This window comes from Equus quagga, chromosome 19 (assembly GCF_021613505.1).
Source record: "Equus quagga isolate Etosha38 chromosome 19, UCLA_HA_Equagga_1.0, whole genome shotgun sequence".
In the NCBI taxonomy this organism is placed as follows: Eukaryota; Metazoa; Chordata; class Mammalia; order Perissodactyla; family Equidae; genus Equus; species Equus quagga.
Window position 1 is genome coordinate 3,978,440 of NC_060285.1, and position 18,357 is coordinate 3,996,796.

General features: G+C 57.1%; 1 protein-coding gene across 3 annotated transcripts in view; it reads left to right on the forward strand.

The window, feature by feature from the left end:
- Positions 1 to 18,357, forward strand: part of CELSR1 (cadherin EGF LAG seven-pass G-type receptor 1) — a 151,049-nt gene that overhangs the window by 123,430 nt on the left and 9,262 nt on the right. For all 3 annotated transcript variants that reach the window (XM_046646721.1, XM_046646719.1, XM_046646720.1), the window contains exons 20-25: positions 980 to 1,123; positions 5,263 to 5,467; positions 6,353 to 6,520; positions 8,302 to 8,428; positions 10,293 to 10,493; positions 15,450 to 15,624. In XM_046646721.1, the coding sequence (XP_046502677.1) occupies positions 980 to 1,123; positions 5,263 to 5,467; positions 6,353 to 6,520; positions 8,302 to 8,428; positions 10,293 to 10,493; positions 15,450 to 15,624 (1,020 nt within the window). The remainder of the gene's footprint in view (positions 1 to 979; positions 1,124 to 5,262; positions 5,468 to 6,352; positions 6,521 to 8,301; positions 8,429 to 10,292; positions 10,494 to 15,449; positions 15,625 to 18,357) is intronic.

Genomic DNA, 18,357 nt, shown 5'->3' on the forward strand with positions numbered 1-18,357 from the left:
GACCAAGTCACCCCTGGTACCCAAGAAGTGTCGCTCGGGGGTTTGAAGAGTCACGTTCCTTCATGAGAGGAAGCCCCGGAAGTGGAGCCAGCCCCCACCCACCCAGAAAGAGCTGGCAAAGTCCTGGGGCCGGAGACTCCTCATTTCCTGCTCCTGCAAGTGTTTAGTAAGCACCACATGAGGGCTGGGGAGCACCCAGGGATTGTCCCTTCCCAGGGAGTCACACCTTGATGGACCCAATTTTCACTCACCAGAAGGGCCTGGCCCTTTAACCTAGAGGCGGCGACCCTGACGTGAACCCCCAGGGCCTGACCCAGGAGGGGTCCTCGCTTCCCGATGAGAAGATGTTCAGGCTGGTCTGCGCATCCCGGGCCCTCCTGAGCCCCCGAGCCCACCTGCCCTGTGCTGGGGTGGAGGCGGGCTGGCCTGGAGCATGCAGGGTGACTGTCAGCCTCTTCATCCTCAGGCCCCTCAGGGCAGGGACAGTCAGCAGCAATGGGAAGGCACCCCGACAGCCTCAGGCTGGACAGTGTCATTGAACAAACAAAACCACGAGCCCCTTCGGTCGGTCTTAGCCCCCACTCAGGTTCTGTCTCTGTGAGCCAAGGAGAGGGGAGCAGGGCTTCTAAGTTCCGTTGCCTCTGTAACCATCCGTCTCTGCCACCCGGAAGGGATACTGGCTGCAGGGAAGTGATGCATCCATGGGGTGGGGCTGGGAGGTGCACACCGCACGTCATGCTTGCCTCCCGGAGCTCCTCAGATGCCACGTTCAGCCGTCGAACTTGCCGCCATGTTGTCTCCCTCGGCGTGGAGGTATTCTGCTGTGTAACTCTCAGCAGGTTTAAAGAACACACAAGGGTGGGAGGAGACTGTGTTGTAAAGATGGTCGGGCGGGGCCGGCAGTTCCCTGAGGGTTCGAGGAAGCTCTCCGTGGGAGGAGTTGGGAGCGGTGTGTGATGGAAATGAATTGTCCCCACAGTTCTCGCTGTCGACGTCTTCGACACGTTTAACTTCACGGGAGCCCGGGTGCCGCGGTTCCAGGACGTCCGTGAGGACTTCCCGAAAGAGCTGGAGTCCTCTGTCGTCTTCTCGGCTGACTTCTTCAAACCCACCGAAAGGAAAGGTAGAGCCGCTTAGAAACCGGTGCCGCTCTTTGGAGTCTTTGGAGGGTGGGGGACCCTCTGAAAGGTCCTAGGAGAATCAGCCAGACAGTTCTTGGTAGCAGAGCACGTTCTGTGGGGGCATGTTGCCCACCCTGAAATCAGGGGACCACTGGGGCATCTGCTGGTGTCAGACCTCCGTGGCTGGGTGGGTCGTTTCTCACAAATAGTTAATTTATAATGTGACAAACGAGAGAGCCCTTCACTGCGTGTGAGCTAGTCTTCCTGGATGTACAGTGAAAATCTGCTTACACGCGCAGATAAAAGTTTAGAATCCCCCCACCAAAAACCCAAACAAACCAGAAGCCGTCCGTGCGCAGTTCTTCGATCCTGTGTTAGGATCTAACACCAAACAGCTTGAACGTTCTGACTTTCGTGGAAGTGTTTTTCGCAGATCCACTCCAGCTACTGACGAACATCTCAAAATAATAGGGACGGAAAAACGTAAAATTCTGCAACGGCCAATTGAAAATTTGAATGTTTTTAGGAAATCAGTTTTATCGGTTATATGATACTGTTATTCAGGTGTCTCAAAAACTTTTCAAGAGGGCCCGATCTGATGTAGCATCAGGCTCAGCACTGACCCCGACTTTCCAGCTGTTTGATTTGGGGTGGATTTGGGTTTTCCGCATTCAGCAGTGTGTTTGTTCAGAGCGCTCCCCGGAGGTGACATATATGCCTGTGTACATAGATTGCTTACTCTCTGGGCCTAAAAGTGGGCTCTTTCTCTGACCTTATCAGTGTTTCTGCTTCTGGACTGAGCACTGGGTCCTCCTCTCTCTCGGGCCTGTGACCCTCAGGAGTAGACGCACAGGAGCCTAGATTGTTTAGAAAACCCTGTGGAAGAAGGTTCCGGGCCTGCTCCCCTGCTGTCCTTGGGACAGCCGCCCGCTGACGCCTGGTCCCTCAGCCCTGTGCACGGCGTTTTACTCCCCATGGTGTTTACTTGCCCTGCTAAGTTGTCGGTTAGCTAGCACAGTCACCACGTCGTAAACCCGTCGATTCTTTCACTGATGAGAGGATGTGGCCCCTGGCTTCTGTGACCTCCGCCCTCAATTTCTGCAAACACCTGACTCCACGAGGCGGGAAAGCAGGGGAAGAGCTCGCAAGCTCCCTCAGCCGCCGCTGTGGGTGAGACCGTGCAGCTGAGCTTGCAGAAAGTAGAGGGGGTGCAGCCCGGGCCCCTCGGCGTCCCCCCCGGCTGCTTAGATGTCCCTCTCGGACGACCTGCCTCTCCTCCCCACCACCCACACGATGACCATGTGGGTCCTAAGGCTTGGCTCTGGGGGCTGGCCTCTGCCCACCTTTCACCCCACCTTGGGCATCACCAAGCGAGTATCTTCCACCTCAGACACTGGCCTTCCCACCTTGGCCCAAATCCCTTCTTCGCACTGACTCTCCCAGGCAGGCTCTCGTGCCAGCCCTGGCCTCCGGGCCCCACTCCCCATGCCCTGGCCCACCCTTGGCCCAGACAGCGCGAAGGCGAGTGTTGCCCGTCCTGCTGGGGTGAGGTGCCCCTGGGTGTCTCACCCAAGGGGAGCCTCCCGTGCCCACTTGCTGGCTGACTGGTTGGTTGGAGACACGATGAGCCAGTTGAGTCATGGAGGAAACTAAGGCTTTCAAACCAGTGATTTCTTTGGGGCCGGGAACAAACACAGGGAAGGGTAGCTGTTCACTGCTCTGCAGTGTGCTCCGGGGTCGTGAGACTCTCCCAAGAGGCCTCCGTGATGCAGGGCGCTGCCAGGTGCCCCATGCAGCCTCTCGTGCGATGCTCTGGGCAGGTGGCAGCCCTGCCAGAGGAGGCGGCTGGGAGCCCAGACAGGGGGGCTGCCCGTGAGCCGGACCCTCTCTGCTTCAGAGAAGCCGCCGAATGAGAGGCAGCAGGACCAGACAGTGGGGAAGGCCTAGGGAGAATGGAGTCAGCATGTTTCTTTGGTTCCCTCTTTATGGGACTTTATAAGAGTGCAGCACTCATAAACGTTATTGCTGGGTGAAGATAATTAGATCTGCCCCACTCTGGCCCAAGCCCTGACTGGTGGCGTCTGGCCCACGTTGGGGTGGGGGACCTAAAAAATCATCTAGCCCGGGGAGCACCTGTGGGGAGCATCGGGCCCTGTCACTCAAGAAAGCCCCCAGGCTGCACTACCTTCCCCCCAGAGGAAGCTGGGGACAGCTCGGTTAGGTGAGTGAGCCAAGGCAGGTAGCTGGGTGGTGATGCCCTGCAGCGGCCTGTGAGACGCACCCGCTGTGGCCTCCTACACTCGCTTTCCAGAAAGCTGCTCAGCACAAAGCCTGGAAAACAGCGACCCTTGTGGCAATTAGAGCCACGTCCCTGCCTGACCCCAAAGCCAGTGTTGATAACCAACATTGGTAACCAGCCTGAGTGTCACTAACCAATGTTTGTAACCAGCTTGAGTGTCGCTAACCAGTGTTGGTAAGCAGCCTGAGTGTGACTAACCAGCCTAAGTGTTGCTAAGCAGTGTCATCAACTAGCCCGAGTATCTCTAACCAATGTTTGTAACCTGCCTGAGTGTCACTAACCAGCGTTGTTAAGCAGCCTGAGTGTCACTAACCAGCCCAAGTGTTGCTAACCAGCCCAAGTGTTGCTAACCAGTGTCATTAACTAGCCCGTGTGACTAACCAGCCCAAGTGACTCTAAGCAGTGTTGTTAACCCATCATTGACCAGCGCGGCCCTGAGCAGGGTCGGGGGACGTGGAAAGTGTGTGTGCCCCTCAGAGGGGCAGACACAGGTTGGTCAGACAGCGTTTTGCTCCGATCAGTTATTAGCCGTTCTGAGCCACGGGCCTTCTGGTGTGCGACATCCCCACCCAGAGATGACCTCCTCCCCCACTGCACCTTGCAGCCCCTCCGCAGGCTTGTCTCCTCTTCCCCAGCCGTGCCCCTTCCAGAGCCCCCATCCCTCAGGCTTGTCCCTCCTGCCTCCCTGGAGCCTGGAGCCTGTGCTCGGCAGTGGGTGGTCCCAATGCTTCCAGAGGTGCAGGCTGGGGGCATTGTGTCGGTTGTGGAAAATGCGGGGGAGTGTGGCCCTGTGACCCTCCTGCAAGGTTCACGGAGAAGCAGACGGCGGTGTTCCCCTGCTGGTGGGTCGGGCTGAGGGCCGAGCCCTCACCCGTAACGCCATGGGGCACACTGACTGGGAAGTTCATGCTCCAGTCAGTGGCAAGAAATTTTAAGCAAGTACACCCCAAAATATGTGTATTTATTTGTGAGATCTATGCACAGCCTCTCGGATCCCTAGAGCTTGTACAGTTTAAAACACGCCCCTGTTTTATGTGAAATAAAAGCAGGAGGCAAACTCGCGCTTCCTCCCACGTGCGCAGCCCTGTGGGGAGACCCCTGCGCTGGCTGTGCACGTCAGCCGGTCATCACATGGCAGCTGTTGCTTTTTTTTAGATTGTGGTGGAATACCCGTAACACAAAATTTTCTGTCCTGACCATGTTGGGTGCGCAGTTTAGCACCATTAAGTACACACACATTGTTGTGCAACCCCCGCTATATGCCTCCAGCACCTTTTCATCTTGTAAAACTGGAACTCCATCCCATTAAACACTAACTCCCCTTTCCCACCCCCAGCTTCTGGTAGCCTCCACTCTGCTTTCTGTCTGTGGATCTGACCGGTCCAGGAGCCTCATGTAAGTGCAATCGTACAGTATTTGGCCGGCTCCTTCCACTTAGCATGATGTCCTCAAGGTTCATCCGTGTTGTAGCGTGTGTCCGTGCTGCCTTCCTTTCTAAGGCTGAATGATATCCCATTGTGTGATAGGACCACCTTTGGTTTCCGCATTCCCCCGTTGATGGACACCGGATTGCTTCCACCTTTTGGCTGTTGCGACTCCTGCTGCTGTGAACGTGGGTGTGCAGTATCTCTGAGTCCCTGCTCTCAGTTCTCCTGGGCACGTGCCCAGAAGTGGGGTCCCAGGGTCCCACGGCGGCCCTGGGTTTAATCTTTTGAGGAACCGCCTGCTCTTTTCCACAGAACGTCTGTTGACTTCCTTCAGGAAGCACTTGCTCATGTAGAAAGTGATTTGGTGGGACCCCAGGTGTCCGCCCCCCATCCTCACACTGTGCTCACATTGCAGAGGGCCCCACGGTGAGGCCGGTCGGTCGGAAAGCCGCCCTGCAGACGGTGCGCCCGGAGCCGAGTGCCGAGAGGGAGGCCCAGTTCAGGAGGCGGAAGAGGCACCCCGATGAGCCCGGCCAGTTCGCCGTCGCCCTGGTTGTCATCTACCGAACCCTGGGGCAGCTCCTGCCCGAGCACTATGACCCCGACCGTCGCAGCCTGCGGTGAGGCCGGCCCCTTGAGGGCAGGGAGGGCTGGCTTCCAGAGAGTTCTGAGGCTTGCCTAAGTCAAAATGTCGACCACCCGAGCATCTGTGTAAGGACGTTACACTGTGACTCTGGCCCAAAGCTAGAGACCACTGCCCTGGGCTCTCCCCTGGACAGAGGTTCTGGGTCTGCCATTCGGGCACTGTCCCTAGGATTTCTGCCCAGAACGCCCCCTCCCAGCAGATGCCCCACCTTCTGACTCAATGGAAACCATTGACAGCCCGGGCTCAGGAGTATAACTCCTGTTCACAGGGTCTGTCCCCCAACACCTGTCTGCCTCCAGCCGCCAGTGGCCCCAGCACTAAGGGCTGCTTGGTTGGAAAAATGAATTATGCCCAAAGGGGCTTCGTGGCCCCAATGAGAGGCGGGCACACAGCCTCTCCACTTCCTCAACCTTAATACCATTTCTGGATCCTTTCCTGGATCTGTCGTCTTCATGTTCATCCTTAGCGGCTCGGTGGGATGCCTTTGTGAGCTGTAATTATCCCACAGGCTTCCTTTTACCGGATATTTTGGCCCTTTCCAGTGGTTCTGCTGGTATGTCGTAAGGGGTGCGCCATCTCCCCACACAGACTTTCTCTTCATTTTTAAATGAAGTTCACCTTTGACCCAGAGGTGACCTGCTCCCTGTGCGCACCCCATCAGTGAGAAAACCTGCATGGAGCACATTGCTGCCACAGCCCAGGCCCTTCCCGAGGGCAGAGGCCTCGGCTCCATGCTCTAGCCATGATTTGGTCCCTCCTAGAAAGACACCTGTCCTGTGTCCTCTTCACGTTGGCACACAGGTTTGAAACAAGTGTTTTCTAAGTGTGTTTCTCCCTGTGCTGTTGCTTCTCAACCCAGGCTGCCTAACCGGCCCGTCATTAACACACCAGTGGTGAGCGCGGTGGTGTACCGTGAGGGGGCTCCGCTCACCAGCCCCCCAGAGAGGCCCATCCTGGTGGAGTACACCCTGCTGGAGACCGAGGAGCGCACCAAGCCCGTCTGTGTGTTCTGGAACCACTCCATCACGTAAGGGTGACACAAGAGCCAGGCGGCCACCTGATGCCCTGGAGCCGGGCATTTCCATGTGGGGGCTGCACTGAGGCTAGAGCATGCCTCTGGTCCCCAACACTCCTTTGGCAGAGTGTCCCGTGGGCATTCTCTGTTGCTCCCCTGCCAGCCCATCATGGGGCAGGAGGCTCGTCCTGGGGCTGTCAGAGTCCCCTGCGTGTGCATACACGTGCACATCATCTACATACGTAGACACAGACACACCTGGAGACACAGGCACGCATACCTGTGCACACGAGCCCAGTAACAAAAATGCACACATGCGTGTACACATGCACACGGACATGCGTGCCTAGAAACACAGGCATGCACATATGTGCACACACATGCACAGGCACACTTCTTCCTCGAGAAGCCCACGGAGACACAGCCGCTCACCTGCAGGACTCTGATACAGCAGCGGACAAGTACCCAGCCCACCGCCAAGCAAGGTGGGGACACACACAGGAAACAGGACTCAGAGACTGGGCCCTTCCACCGACAGCAGGCAGTCCCAGATTTGGGTGGGGGTCCCTGTGTCAGACGGGGAACCCTGACCTCCGCTGGCCCACCTGGGTGACAGCAGGACAGCAGCTGGGCCTGGTTTTACCCCACAGAGGCTGCGCCTGCCTCGGCAGGGTCCATTCAGCCCTCCCCCCCGACCTCTGTGCTTGCAGGGGACTGAATGCTGTGCGGAATCTGAGAGTTCGTTCCCGTGCACCTCAGACATTCCCTAAAATCGTGCTTCCCTGGATTGAGTGGGGTTCCACCAAGTGGGGCTCTGCTGGGCGCTGTGCCGGGTGCTGGCGCCCAGGGTGAGCGGGCAGACGCCCGGCCCGCACGGGGCTCCCGCTGGGAAGCAGGCTTGGCTCGGCACAGACCGTGAATCACTCTCCCCCTTCTTCTGTATGTTCCAAATTCTAGTTAATGAGCCACCGGCATAGTGTCTGGAGTATAATGGACGCTTGGCTTATAAAAGAGAGAATGGCAGACCCACGTTCGCAATGAGGGCCGCGTGGAGGGCTTTGGCATGCCTCGGGCACGGCTGTCTCTCATGGTCATTGATTGAATCCTGGCAATTAGCTCTTGCTCTAATTACCCCTCTGCTTTCTGCTGCACCTGTCATGCCCGGATCTTAAAATTCTTGGTAAACACGGGTTAGCCTTCACATCCCATTTTACAGATGAGTAAACTGAGGATCAGAGAAGGAACTTTGACTTTCCCAAAGTCAGGGAGGGCAGGGCTGTCTCTGAGGCCGACACGCACCCGTCGAAGCTTGTCACTGGGGCTTCCCATCAGTAAAACAGGAGTAATAATGGGGCCCTGTTTCCAGGCACTTGCCATAAAACATTGTGCAACCTGAAGATGAAAGTATAGAACGAAGGTGAGATGTTATTTCTTAAATCATCTAGACTCTAAAGAAGACAGAAGTACAAAGCGGCTGTTTCAACAACTGACTATTGTTTCTGACAAAAGGGGCGTGTGGTGGCCCCAAGACGTCCCCATTTAAGTTTTACTGCTAGATGACACATAAACGTCAACTTCAGAGGGTGCTCATTAGAGGCCCTCGCCAGCCACGAAAGGGAGGGGAGAGCGTTCACACGGTCCCGGGCGCAGCCAGGGCTGTGGTCCTGCTAGCGGGGACACTGGCGCTTTTCTTGGGTGCAGCGAGGATGCTGCTTGGGCTCCAGCGGGGGCAAGAGGGCCTCGGAGACCCCAATGGTGGAGGGAACCAGCTCATCCCCCGCTTCTCTCTGCAGCATCAGTGGGACTGGAGGCTGGTCGGCCAAGGGTTGCGAGCTGCTGTCCCGGAACCGGACCCACGTTTCCTGCCAGTGCAGCCACGCCACCAGCTGTGCCGTGCTCATGGACGTCTCCAGACGTGAGGTGGGCGTCCCCACAGGCAGCCCTGCCCACCCGGCAAGGGTGTCCAGGGATTAATCCCTTACAAATTTCAGCCCCCAAGCTCCCCACTCAACAAACTCCATCTTTCCTTCTGAGCGATTTGAACAAACTGAATTGACAGATTAAAAACCGTGTTGGAGGAGGATTGGCCAGAATCTGTTAGGATTTCCATAACAAAACCCCCTTAAAAGGGTTTTCAAAGACCCTAGGTTGTAAATTAAAAACCGTGATGGCAGACCTAAACCTCAGACTGAAAAGAAACTCCTAGAATATGCACCTCACTTCAAAGCAGGGTTCTCAGCCGTCTCTTAGATGATGCTCTTTCCACCCCACTTTAAATTTTAAGGAAGAAAAGAGACGGCTGGCGGGAACAGTGGGAGTATCTCCCTTCAGTGCCACACACACTGGCCCCAAAAGACAAAGGAAGCCTGGTCAGGAGCCACTGAGCAGCGGGGCGGCTAATGGTTAACCTCTGGCATTTTCAGCAGGCTGGGAATGCGAGCCGGCCTCTGTGGGCCCGCTGGTGAAGGGGGCGATGAGGTCACCCTGGGCATGGCGTGTGCAGGACGCTGGTGTCTGGGAGCCAGAACACAGGCCTGGGGTGACCTCACCCGTCGCCCGCTTTTCAGGCCTGGAATGGAGCCCAGGAGGCCAGGCCATGACCCTTCCAAGGCCTCTCTGGTGTTCCGTGGCCCAAGTTTCTGTCGAATTCTTGGGAGGGTGAGTCAGCCGTGGTTTGCTGTCGTGGGTGTCAGGGTGACGGCTGGACAGCGGGGCTGTGGGTAATGTGCCCTCGGGGCGCCCGCAAGTGCCCTCAGGCCTCCGGCAGATGGCAGAGCTGCCACGGGCAGGTAGCACTGGGTCCTGGCCTGGGGGGGGTGAATTGCTAGTGGTCTTTGTCCACGTAGGGGTGGGATTTTGGGGTCATCTCATGGCCAGGAAGCCAGGCAGTGCCAGGAGCAGATTCACGGGTGGAAGAAGCTGAAATTTGGATAGAAGAAATTAAACCAGCATAGGAATCAAAGGCTGCCTCGCCCTGGGTACCGCAAATCCAGAGGTCCCTGAATAGCCCCCAGCGTGCGGGAGTCAGGCTGCTGCTGGGGCTCCCGGCCTGTCGCGGCAGGACCCGGACGGCAGCCTCCAGGTGGACGCCCGAGGGCCAGCTCTCGAAGGAGCTGTGGAAGGAGACATCCCTGGGCACTCGGCCCTCCCCGTCCCCGCCCAGCCTGGCTCCCCGTGGCCCCCTGAGTAGCCCTGGCCCAGAATTCTGTGTGAGTTCAGAACAACGCTTTCCGGCAGTTACCGGGAACCAGAGTTTATTGTTCCCCAAATGCCAAACTCTGTAGGGCACTGGGTCCCGAGCAAGTGTCATATTTTTCAAAAGCACAGGAGACGGTTGGAGTCCCCCGCAGATGCGGCACCTCGGGCTCTCGAGTAAACCGCGAGTCTGTTTGGAAGGCCTCCCCCCGCTCAGAATTCGGGGTGGACAGGCTCAGCATCTCCCGGACAGCAGGATTTATGTGTGAGGTTTTTGGGGTTTTTATTGCAGCAAAAGATACAGAACAGAGAATTCACCATCTCGTCCATGTTCCTGTACAGCTCGGGGCATGAAGCCCATTCCCCTTGTTGTGCGACCGTCGCCACCGTCCATCTCCAGAACTTTTTTTTTATCAGCCCGCACCATTCATTTGGTTCTTATTCCTGTTTTTGCCAACCGGAGACCCACGTCCTCGTCACGTGGGTTCCTGCCCGTCGTAGTCGTTTTGTGGATGTGTCTTTAGCGTGCGAAAGCTCCCTCAGAGCCACGGCCCTTATGTTCCCCCGCCTTTAACCAATCCCCCTGCAGCACGGAGAGGTCCTGCCCCTGAAGATCATCACGTATGCTGCCGTGTCCCTGTCCCTGGCCGCCCTGCTGGTGGCCTTCGTCCTCCTGGCGCTGGTGCGGCCGCTGCGCTCCAACCTGCACAGCATCCACAAGAACCTCACGGGGGCGCTCTTCTTCTCCCAGCTGGTCTTCGTCATCGGCATCACCCAGACGGAAAACCCGGTGAGGCCCCTCTGCTCCCCAGGGCGTGTGCCGAGGCCCAAGCGCTCTCGTGTGCTGAAGCAGTGGAGGGCTTCCCTCTCCCTTCTAAGGGACTGGGCGGGTGTTCGCTGCTCTTTTAGTCCCGTGGGTGCAGCAGGGAGTCTCATGGGAAGGTGGGGACCCCGGGCCAAGGCAGGGGGCTCATCCTGTCATCCTGGGTGGGGATCTCCCTCCAACGGCGGCCACGGGAGCCACGGAGAAGGGCCAGGGGCTCCACGTGCGTCAACTCTTATTTTCCTGACGTAGACACTAGTGATTTCATCAGGAATTACAGTCATTTGCCAAACGCCAGAGTCCTGCGAGCTATAACTTGATCTCCAGCAGCCTGAAGACGTGCAATGCACGTTGTTAATGAGCGGCCCTGTCGGGCAGTGTCTCCCACCGACCCCTGCCTTTGCTGAGGGGTCACGGCTGCATTTTCTGTGGAAGCCCATGTACTTCCTGGGGGGCGGAAGGGTGTGCGTCTAGAACAGCCAGAGCTCAGGGAGCGGCGCTGGTGGGTGGAGAGGGTGGCAGAGAGACAGGAGCTTGCTGAGAGGATGCATGGAGGAGGGGGAGTGGGGAGAGAGGGAGGCGGGTGAGCTCCGATGTGATCTGGTTAGATATAGGGGCATCTTGCTCAAGCCATGCCAGTTGTGGGGACTCCTGGTCTGTCCTGTGTGCTCCTGGGGTGTCCTGTGTACTCATGGGGTGTTGCATAGGCTCACGGAAGTTATCACTGGGTGATTAGATTATATAGGTGATGTGATGGACGTCACAGAAAGATCCAAACCAATCTACAGACATGTCATGAGAAGTGATTGGAGAGGTTAGCAAGGTAGCTGGCTATTACTGGAGAAATATATGTAAAGTCAGTTGCATTCCTGAGCACCAGCCACAAGTGTACTTAAAATGTAACTTACAAAGGCGTGAGCAGCAGTGACCGTGGTGGAGACCCCGAGGGAGATGCCTGTGAAGTCAGTCTGGCTGTGAGGGAGGAGAGGAGAAGACGTTGGCTGCAGCTGGAGGTGGAGTGGGGCTGGTGGAGCTTCTGTAGGATGTGAGAGGCCTGAGCCACATCCTGTCAAGGGGAAGGAGGAAGGGATGGGTGGGTGGCCAGGGCGAGGACCCTGGGGAGTGGGGCAGGGACCAGCTTTGGAGGGGGAGGTAGCAGCACCGTTGAGATGACGGGGAGAGAAAAGCATGAGGAGGGAGGGAGGTTTGTGACTGCGGCAGTCTCCGGTTCGTGGCAAATGATTTTCCATTTTTACAAAGGGGGTTTTCAAAATACAAGGGTCACAGCACGTGGTGGGGATGCAGGTGGAGGTGCAGGCTCTGTGACCGAGGCTTTCCATGCACACTTGGGCTACTGACACATCCCTGGGGCCCGGGAGGTGGTAGCATCCCTTCTGACAGGTGAGACAGCTGGGGACCAGCGAGATTGAGCGACCCGCCCAAGAGCACGCGGTTCTGTTTGTCTGTGTTAGTTCACGTGTCCATCACTAAATGGTGACCCTAATAGCCTTCAGGAGACGTGAGGCCCGCCCACCGTCACACATGCACATGTCTTGACTCCAGGAAGTTCAAAGGTTACTCTCAACTAATCCTGATCTCTCCCACCCTGAGTGACGGGCCATCATTCTCTCAGTGGGCCATTCCCACACCACTGCCACGAGGTGTTGACGTAGCTGTCATTTCTTCATTCCTCATGTAGTCAGGAGTGTTGATTGTCACTGTATTAAGCCTACCAAAGGCCCAGATCCAAGAGGCCCTCCCATTCCTGCCCATGCAGCCAGCATTCTGGACACACACCTGCATGGTGGTACACGATTGTCAGGTCCAAATGACACCATGGGGGTGGGTGGGGGAGCTGTACCTGGTCGGGGAAGAGCTGAACAAGACCGTCCATTTGCTGTCCAACAAGAGGGTCCAGAGTAAGTCAGGGACAGATTGGGCATCCCATCATCCAGAGCCCAAGGGGCTGTGCCAAGCAGCGCCATCTCCTGCAGGCAGCCTTGCGCCATGGAGAGCCATGACTGGGTCTGCATTTTAGGAAGACGACCCTGGCGACGGGGGGAAGATGGGTGGAGGAGGCTGGAGGTCAGGAGAGCAGCCAGGAGGCTATCTTCATAGGTCTGGGGGTGGAGTCGGGGCCCAGCACCGAGGCCTGGACAGCGGGCATGAGGAGAGGGGCAGGAGTCAGGGCCAGCCGGCATGGAGCACCAGTGGAGGAAGGAGTGGGTGTGTCTCAGTCTCCAGAGGGGAAGACACCACTAGATGAGATGAGAACGCAAACTGAGTGCCAGGTCTGGGTGAGGCTGGACATGCCAGTCGGGGAGCTGAGGAACGTGCAGAGCTGAGCATGGGGAGGCATCGCCCGCATGAAGAGGAAATGTGTCTGTGGGGATGAGCAGGCCGTGGGAGAGGAGGGGAGTAAAAAGACGAAGGTGGAATATTCTGGCTAGCCGCTCGGGGCCACCTGCCTCCTCAGTCTTCCTCCTCTGGCTCCTCTCAGGGGAGCAGACCCATAAGCGCTTGTCAGACGAGCAAGGGCAAACCTTGCTGCCCTGCAAGGGCTCCTGAGGCAGGGTGCCGGGCTGGCGTGGGCTGGGTGAAGGGTCCTCCCCACGGTCCTGCTATAGCGGTTCCTCTGCCTACAGCCCAGCTCGTCAGGCGCACCTCCGCCCGAGCACTCGTCCTTATCAGTGCATCAGACAGGCGACTGCTCTCTGGGGGAGGCTGCGTGACTCATTTCAAAACCCTTCCCGTGTGCCTTTGAGTGGTCTCCAGAGAGGGGAGTTGAGTTGGTGGTGGCAGGCCACTCCTTGCAACTAAACACCACGGGGAAATGCGGAGAGGTTGGCGGCTGGCTTCAAGCGCCGACCCCTGCGCTGCTGGAATGAGAGCTCTCGGCCGGCCACGCGCCGGTGAGCACGGAGAAGAGAAGGAATGCGCTGCCCATAATTCTTGGGGCTTGGCACCGCACCTGGTCTTTATGGGTTTTCTGGAAACTCACAATCCTATCTGGGCGAGGTTTTTCATCTCCCGGATTACTGGCAGGCTGAAATGATTTATTATGCATTAGTGTTTTGTCTTTGTTCTGTTTCTGGAAAAGGTAATACATTTAGTGCAGAAGTCTGTGCATATATGGCCCCATTACATTTCAAAAAGTCAGATTTCTAGTGCTGCTTGTTTTTTGCAAAAGCTAGTTTTGTAGGTTTGCTTTTCACTTTATTTAAGGCAACAAGCCAACCAGCCTCCTCCCCATTCTTCCTTTTCCCAAGCCAACCGTGCTTTGCACCCGGGGGGAGCAGGGGGCGTTTGGTGTGGGGTTCACCCAGCTCCAGGCTCGCCTGTCCCTGAGCCCAGACTCTCCCCTTTCCTGACACTGGGCATGTCTCCACTCATAACCCAAGATTCTTTTGTTTCTTCTTCTTGGGTCCTGCTTTTACTGTATTTGACAAATGTTAATGTTAGAATGGTCCCTCCACGTTTCTGGGGTCTAGTTTCAGGAGAGAACATGGGCTGTGGAGGTGGATGTGGCAGCAGGTGGCCCTCGTCTCCCCAGCAAGCCCGCAGCTCCGTGGAGCTCCCCACGGGGTACACGGACTTGGGGCCTGAGCAGAGTGGCCTCCAGCATCAGTCAAGGTGGTGGCTCTCCCCGGGTCTCCTCCTACTCTTGTGTCTATTGGAGTTGAGGTGTCTCTTGACACAGACACTGAGACCCTCAGAGGTTGGGTGATGGAACAGGAGCCAGGATCAGACAGAATGTGTCAGGGGCTGGGCCTGGATGTGGGGTATGATCGGGGTGGGGCCCAATTGTGGGTGTGGCCAGGGGCTTTCTCTTCCCTTTCCTCTGAGGGCTCCCCTCTCCCACCCTGCCAGTCCAGCTTCCTAGGACCTGGAGGGGAGCCTGGCCACATCTCCCAGCTGGCCGGCCTTGGGAGTCATGGCCGGGGCAGCCCCTCCCAGAAGGACCCATGTGAGGCTGCTCTGGGCCAAGGCACAGAGCTCTTCGAGGTCCGTCCTAAAACACCTCGGACTGGATGTCACTAATGGCCCCAGAGGCTGGACTCCTCGTGACCCCAGTGTCCCCAAACCCCTCCCTGCCACTGCCTTTCTCCTGTTCTCGCACCACCTTCTGTGTCCAGGGACAGGGCTGGCCCGCCAAAACCCCCAGAGGCCAGGATGCCGTCCCTCAGCTGCCTTGTGGGAGGTGACTTTCTCTTCCTGGCTTTTGGCCACTGGCCAGACATACCCCACCTGGCAGAGGACAAAAGTGGGACAAGCGTTCGCCCCTGTCCTTTCTTTGGTGGAAGACGGAAGTCTCTGTGGAGTCAGTGCAGGCACGATGAGCTGGGTCTTATTCTACGGACAGGTCACGGAGCTGGACACTCCTCCCTCCTCTGGCCACCCCCGCTGGACTGAGGACGCCTGCATGAGGGCCAGGGGTTTGGGTGAAGGCCAAGATCACAGTCTGGGGCCCACAGCCTGAGCAGGCCGCCTCCACAGTATTTTTTTAACTTTAAATTAAATGCCAACATTTCAAAACTTGGAACCATCACATGAAAATGCAGAATTCTAGCTTCTCTTGAAAACACTAGAGGCTCTGCCTGCCCCGCCCCCGTGATGCTCACGCCCATCACTGATCCGGGCTGAGGAGGGGCCCTTGGGCCCCCAGGTGCCTCACTCCTCATCCTCTGACCCACATCCACTGGGACACTGTGACTGTTGACGCTCAGCCACTCCTGGCTGAATCAAATAGAAAACAACAAGTAGAAAACAACTTGATTTACGTTTTCAGACCTACAGACCCTCACGTTTGCAGAGTGACCCAGTTTGGTCACTTCCCTCCCCACCCCGAGCCCGTTCAGCCCTGAGGCTTCGGTGCAGGGTGTGGTGCAGGGGCTGGCGCTGAGCGGGCCCCCCTCTCCGCAGTTTCTGTGCACGGTGATCGCCATCCTCCTGCACTACGTCTACATGAGCACCTTCGCCTGGTCCTTTGTGGAGAGCCTGCACGTCTACCGCATGCTGACCGAGGTGCGCAACATCGATGCGGGGCCCATGCGGTTCTACTATGTCGTGGGCTGGGGCATTCCAGCCATCGTCACAGGTGAGGATGTGCAGAGCAGCCCCACTGGGGTGGCCTGGGGCAGAAGCGACCACCACTCGGGGGATCCACCTGACTTGGCTGACACAGGAACCCAGGTCAGACAAGCCAGCGCCCTCGTGTGTGGGCTGAGGAGCTCTCTGGCCCCCTCCCTCTTCTGTACCCAGCTCGACTAGCCCCAGCCCTGCACGGTCATCTGCACACACGAGTGTGATCACTCAGTGTCTCCGTGGGGGTGTGCATCCTGGAGAGCTGGGCCTGGGGCTGTTTCTGTCTGTGGCACCAGAGAAAAACTCTGTATCCATCCAATGAGTGGAGAGATGGATGAAGGAATGAGTGATGGATGGATAGGTGGATGGACAGATGGATGAGTGAATGAGTGAGGATGGATAGGTGGATGGGCAGATGGATGAGTGAATGAGTGATGGATGGATAGATGGATGGACAGATGGATGAATGAATGAGTGATGGATGGATAGATGGATGGGCAGATGGATGAGTGAATGAGTGAGAATGGATGGGTGGATGGACAGATGGATGAGTGAATGAGTGAGGATGGATGGGTGGATGGACAGATGGATGAATGAATGAGTGACGGATGGATGGGTGGATGGGCAGATGGATGAGTGAATGAGTGAGGATGGATGGGTGGATGGGCAGATGGATGAATGAATGAGTGATGGATGGATGAGTGCATGAGTGAATGAATGAACAGAACAGCAGCATTTCCGCAGCACACTTTTCACTGAGTATCAAAGTCAAAGTTTTTTGTCTCTTGGGAAAGACCCACGCTTCTATTCATCAAAGAAGAGCCACACCCTCTTCTCAGGAGTCCCGGGTTCCAGGGACCCAGACACGAAGTTTGAGGCTAGAGGCACTGGGAGGCCATGATGAGCACATTCAGGGGCTTCTTAGAAGAAAGCTGACCCCTCCTTAAGGGCTCCTGCGAGGGCCAGACCCGAGGCCAGCTATTCCATGTGGCCACGCCAAGTGGGTCATTCTCATTTTACGGGGGAAGTTAAATGACTTTCCCTGTTCACATCACAAATGCTTCTTGGCCCCGGGCTGGCCATTGTGGTCACGAATGACACACAGGAGGGCCCTGACCGAGTTGGGGCGGGGGTGGCAGGGCAGAAGGTCCTGCAGAGAAGCGGCCTGAGGAAGCAGCCCCGAGGCGGAGGCCTCCTCCGTCCGAGGCACAGGGACGACTTTACACAGAGAAGCTGGAGACCATTTTCTGTGACACGTTTTTCATTTCAACGTTCTCTCAAGATAAACGCCTCATCTGGGGAGAGATACCAGCTCGCTGTCAGGTTGCACACAGTAAAATGCCACTGCCTCCGAGACAGCTCTGGAATCTAAATTCAGATATTTCACATTTCTATCTTACTTTAAAAACCTTTTTCTTTTTTTTTTTAAACACTTAAGCCTCTTGCAGAAGAACTTAAGAGGGTTTCCAGGGACCCTCGGCCAGAGATGGGGGCTGGCTCGTCCCTGCCGGCTACATGTCCACTGCTCCCTACCCAGCCCCGGCTCCCGTCCACTCGCAGCCCGGCTGGCCCCCTCCTGCCTGTCCTGCCATCTGTGTGGGGGGCACACATTCCTGTCTTCACTTCACTGGGTGGTCACTTCGGGCATCCCCTCCAGACACGCTAAATGGAGCAGAGCATCTCCACCCAGACCATGTGTGGGCTGATTCTGTGATGTTTGCCACATGCCCGCGCAGAGGAAGGGCAGGCTGTCTGGGGCTGCGGTGACAGCCCTGTCTCAGAGCCGTGGGTGCCTGTCCCAGACTGGGCCCTCCAGAATCCACGAGACCAGTCTTCTCAGGCCGTTCTCCTGTGCACTTTCCTCAGTCCCCACCAACTCTCAGTTACCCCATTGCCCCACAGGATCGGGAGTGTGCATGCATCCATTCATTCATTTGTAGAGCACCTCTTGTATGCCAGGTTCTGTTCTAGGCCCGGGGTCAGCAGTGAGTGAGGACAGCAAAGCCTTTGTTCTTAGGGGGTTGCCCCTCCAAGGAAGACAGGCATTAAGTAACAGCCCACTTGACTGGTCATCCGTGGACCCTGCACTGTTATGGGCGCAGAGCTGGGGGAGCGGTGATGGGGACCCTGGGCCAAGGCAGGCCAGGAGGGCTTCCTGGAGGAAGCACTGTTTGCACTGGAGGGCAAGTAGGAACAAGATGGCAGAGTGGGCAGGGGAGCATGCCTTCTGGGGCCCAGCATGTGTGGGGACCGACAGGAACATGACTGGTTGGGGACTGACCCAAGGCCAGGCCAGGGTGGAGCAAGGCGTGGGGGTACCATGTGGTTTGGAGCAAGGCTGTGGCCACGCCACGAAGTTCAGCCTAGACGGCCGCGGAAGCAGCCGGCCTGTCTCCTGAGGGCAGTGGGGAATCACTGGAGGCTTTTAGCAGGGAGTGGGGAGACCTGATCTTAGGATTGAAATAAGGAGTCGGGGGTTTCGGGGACTGTGGCACAGTCCAGACCTGCGGACGGAGGAGTGGTGGAGGCCAGGCCTGCTCCTTTCTCCTAACAAGATCTGTGTTGAAGTCACCCCAAACTTCACCTTGACGGCTCTGCAAGGACAAGTGCTCCTCTAGCTTGTCACGTGGTTGTTAGGAACAGTGGCTGGGGTTTAGGTGACATAAGGAACTCCCATTTGCATTGCACTTTGGGACGGTGAGCAGTCTGGGGTGGATGTGGTCCGTGTGCATGTGGTCTGTGTGCA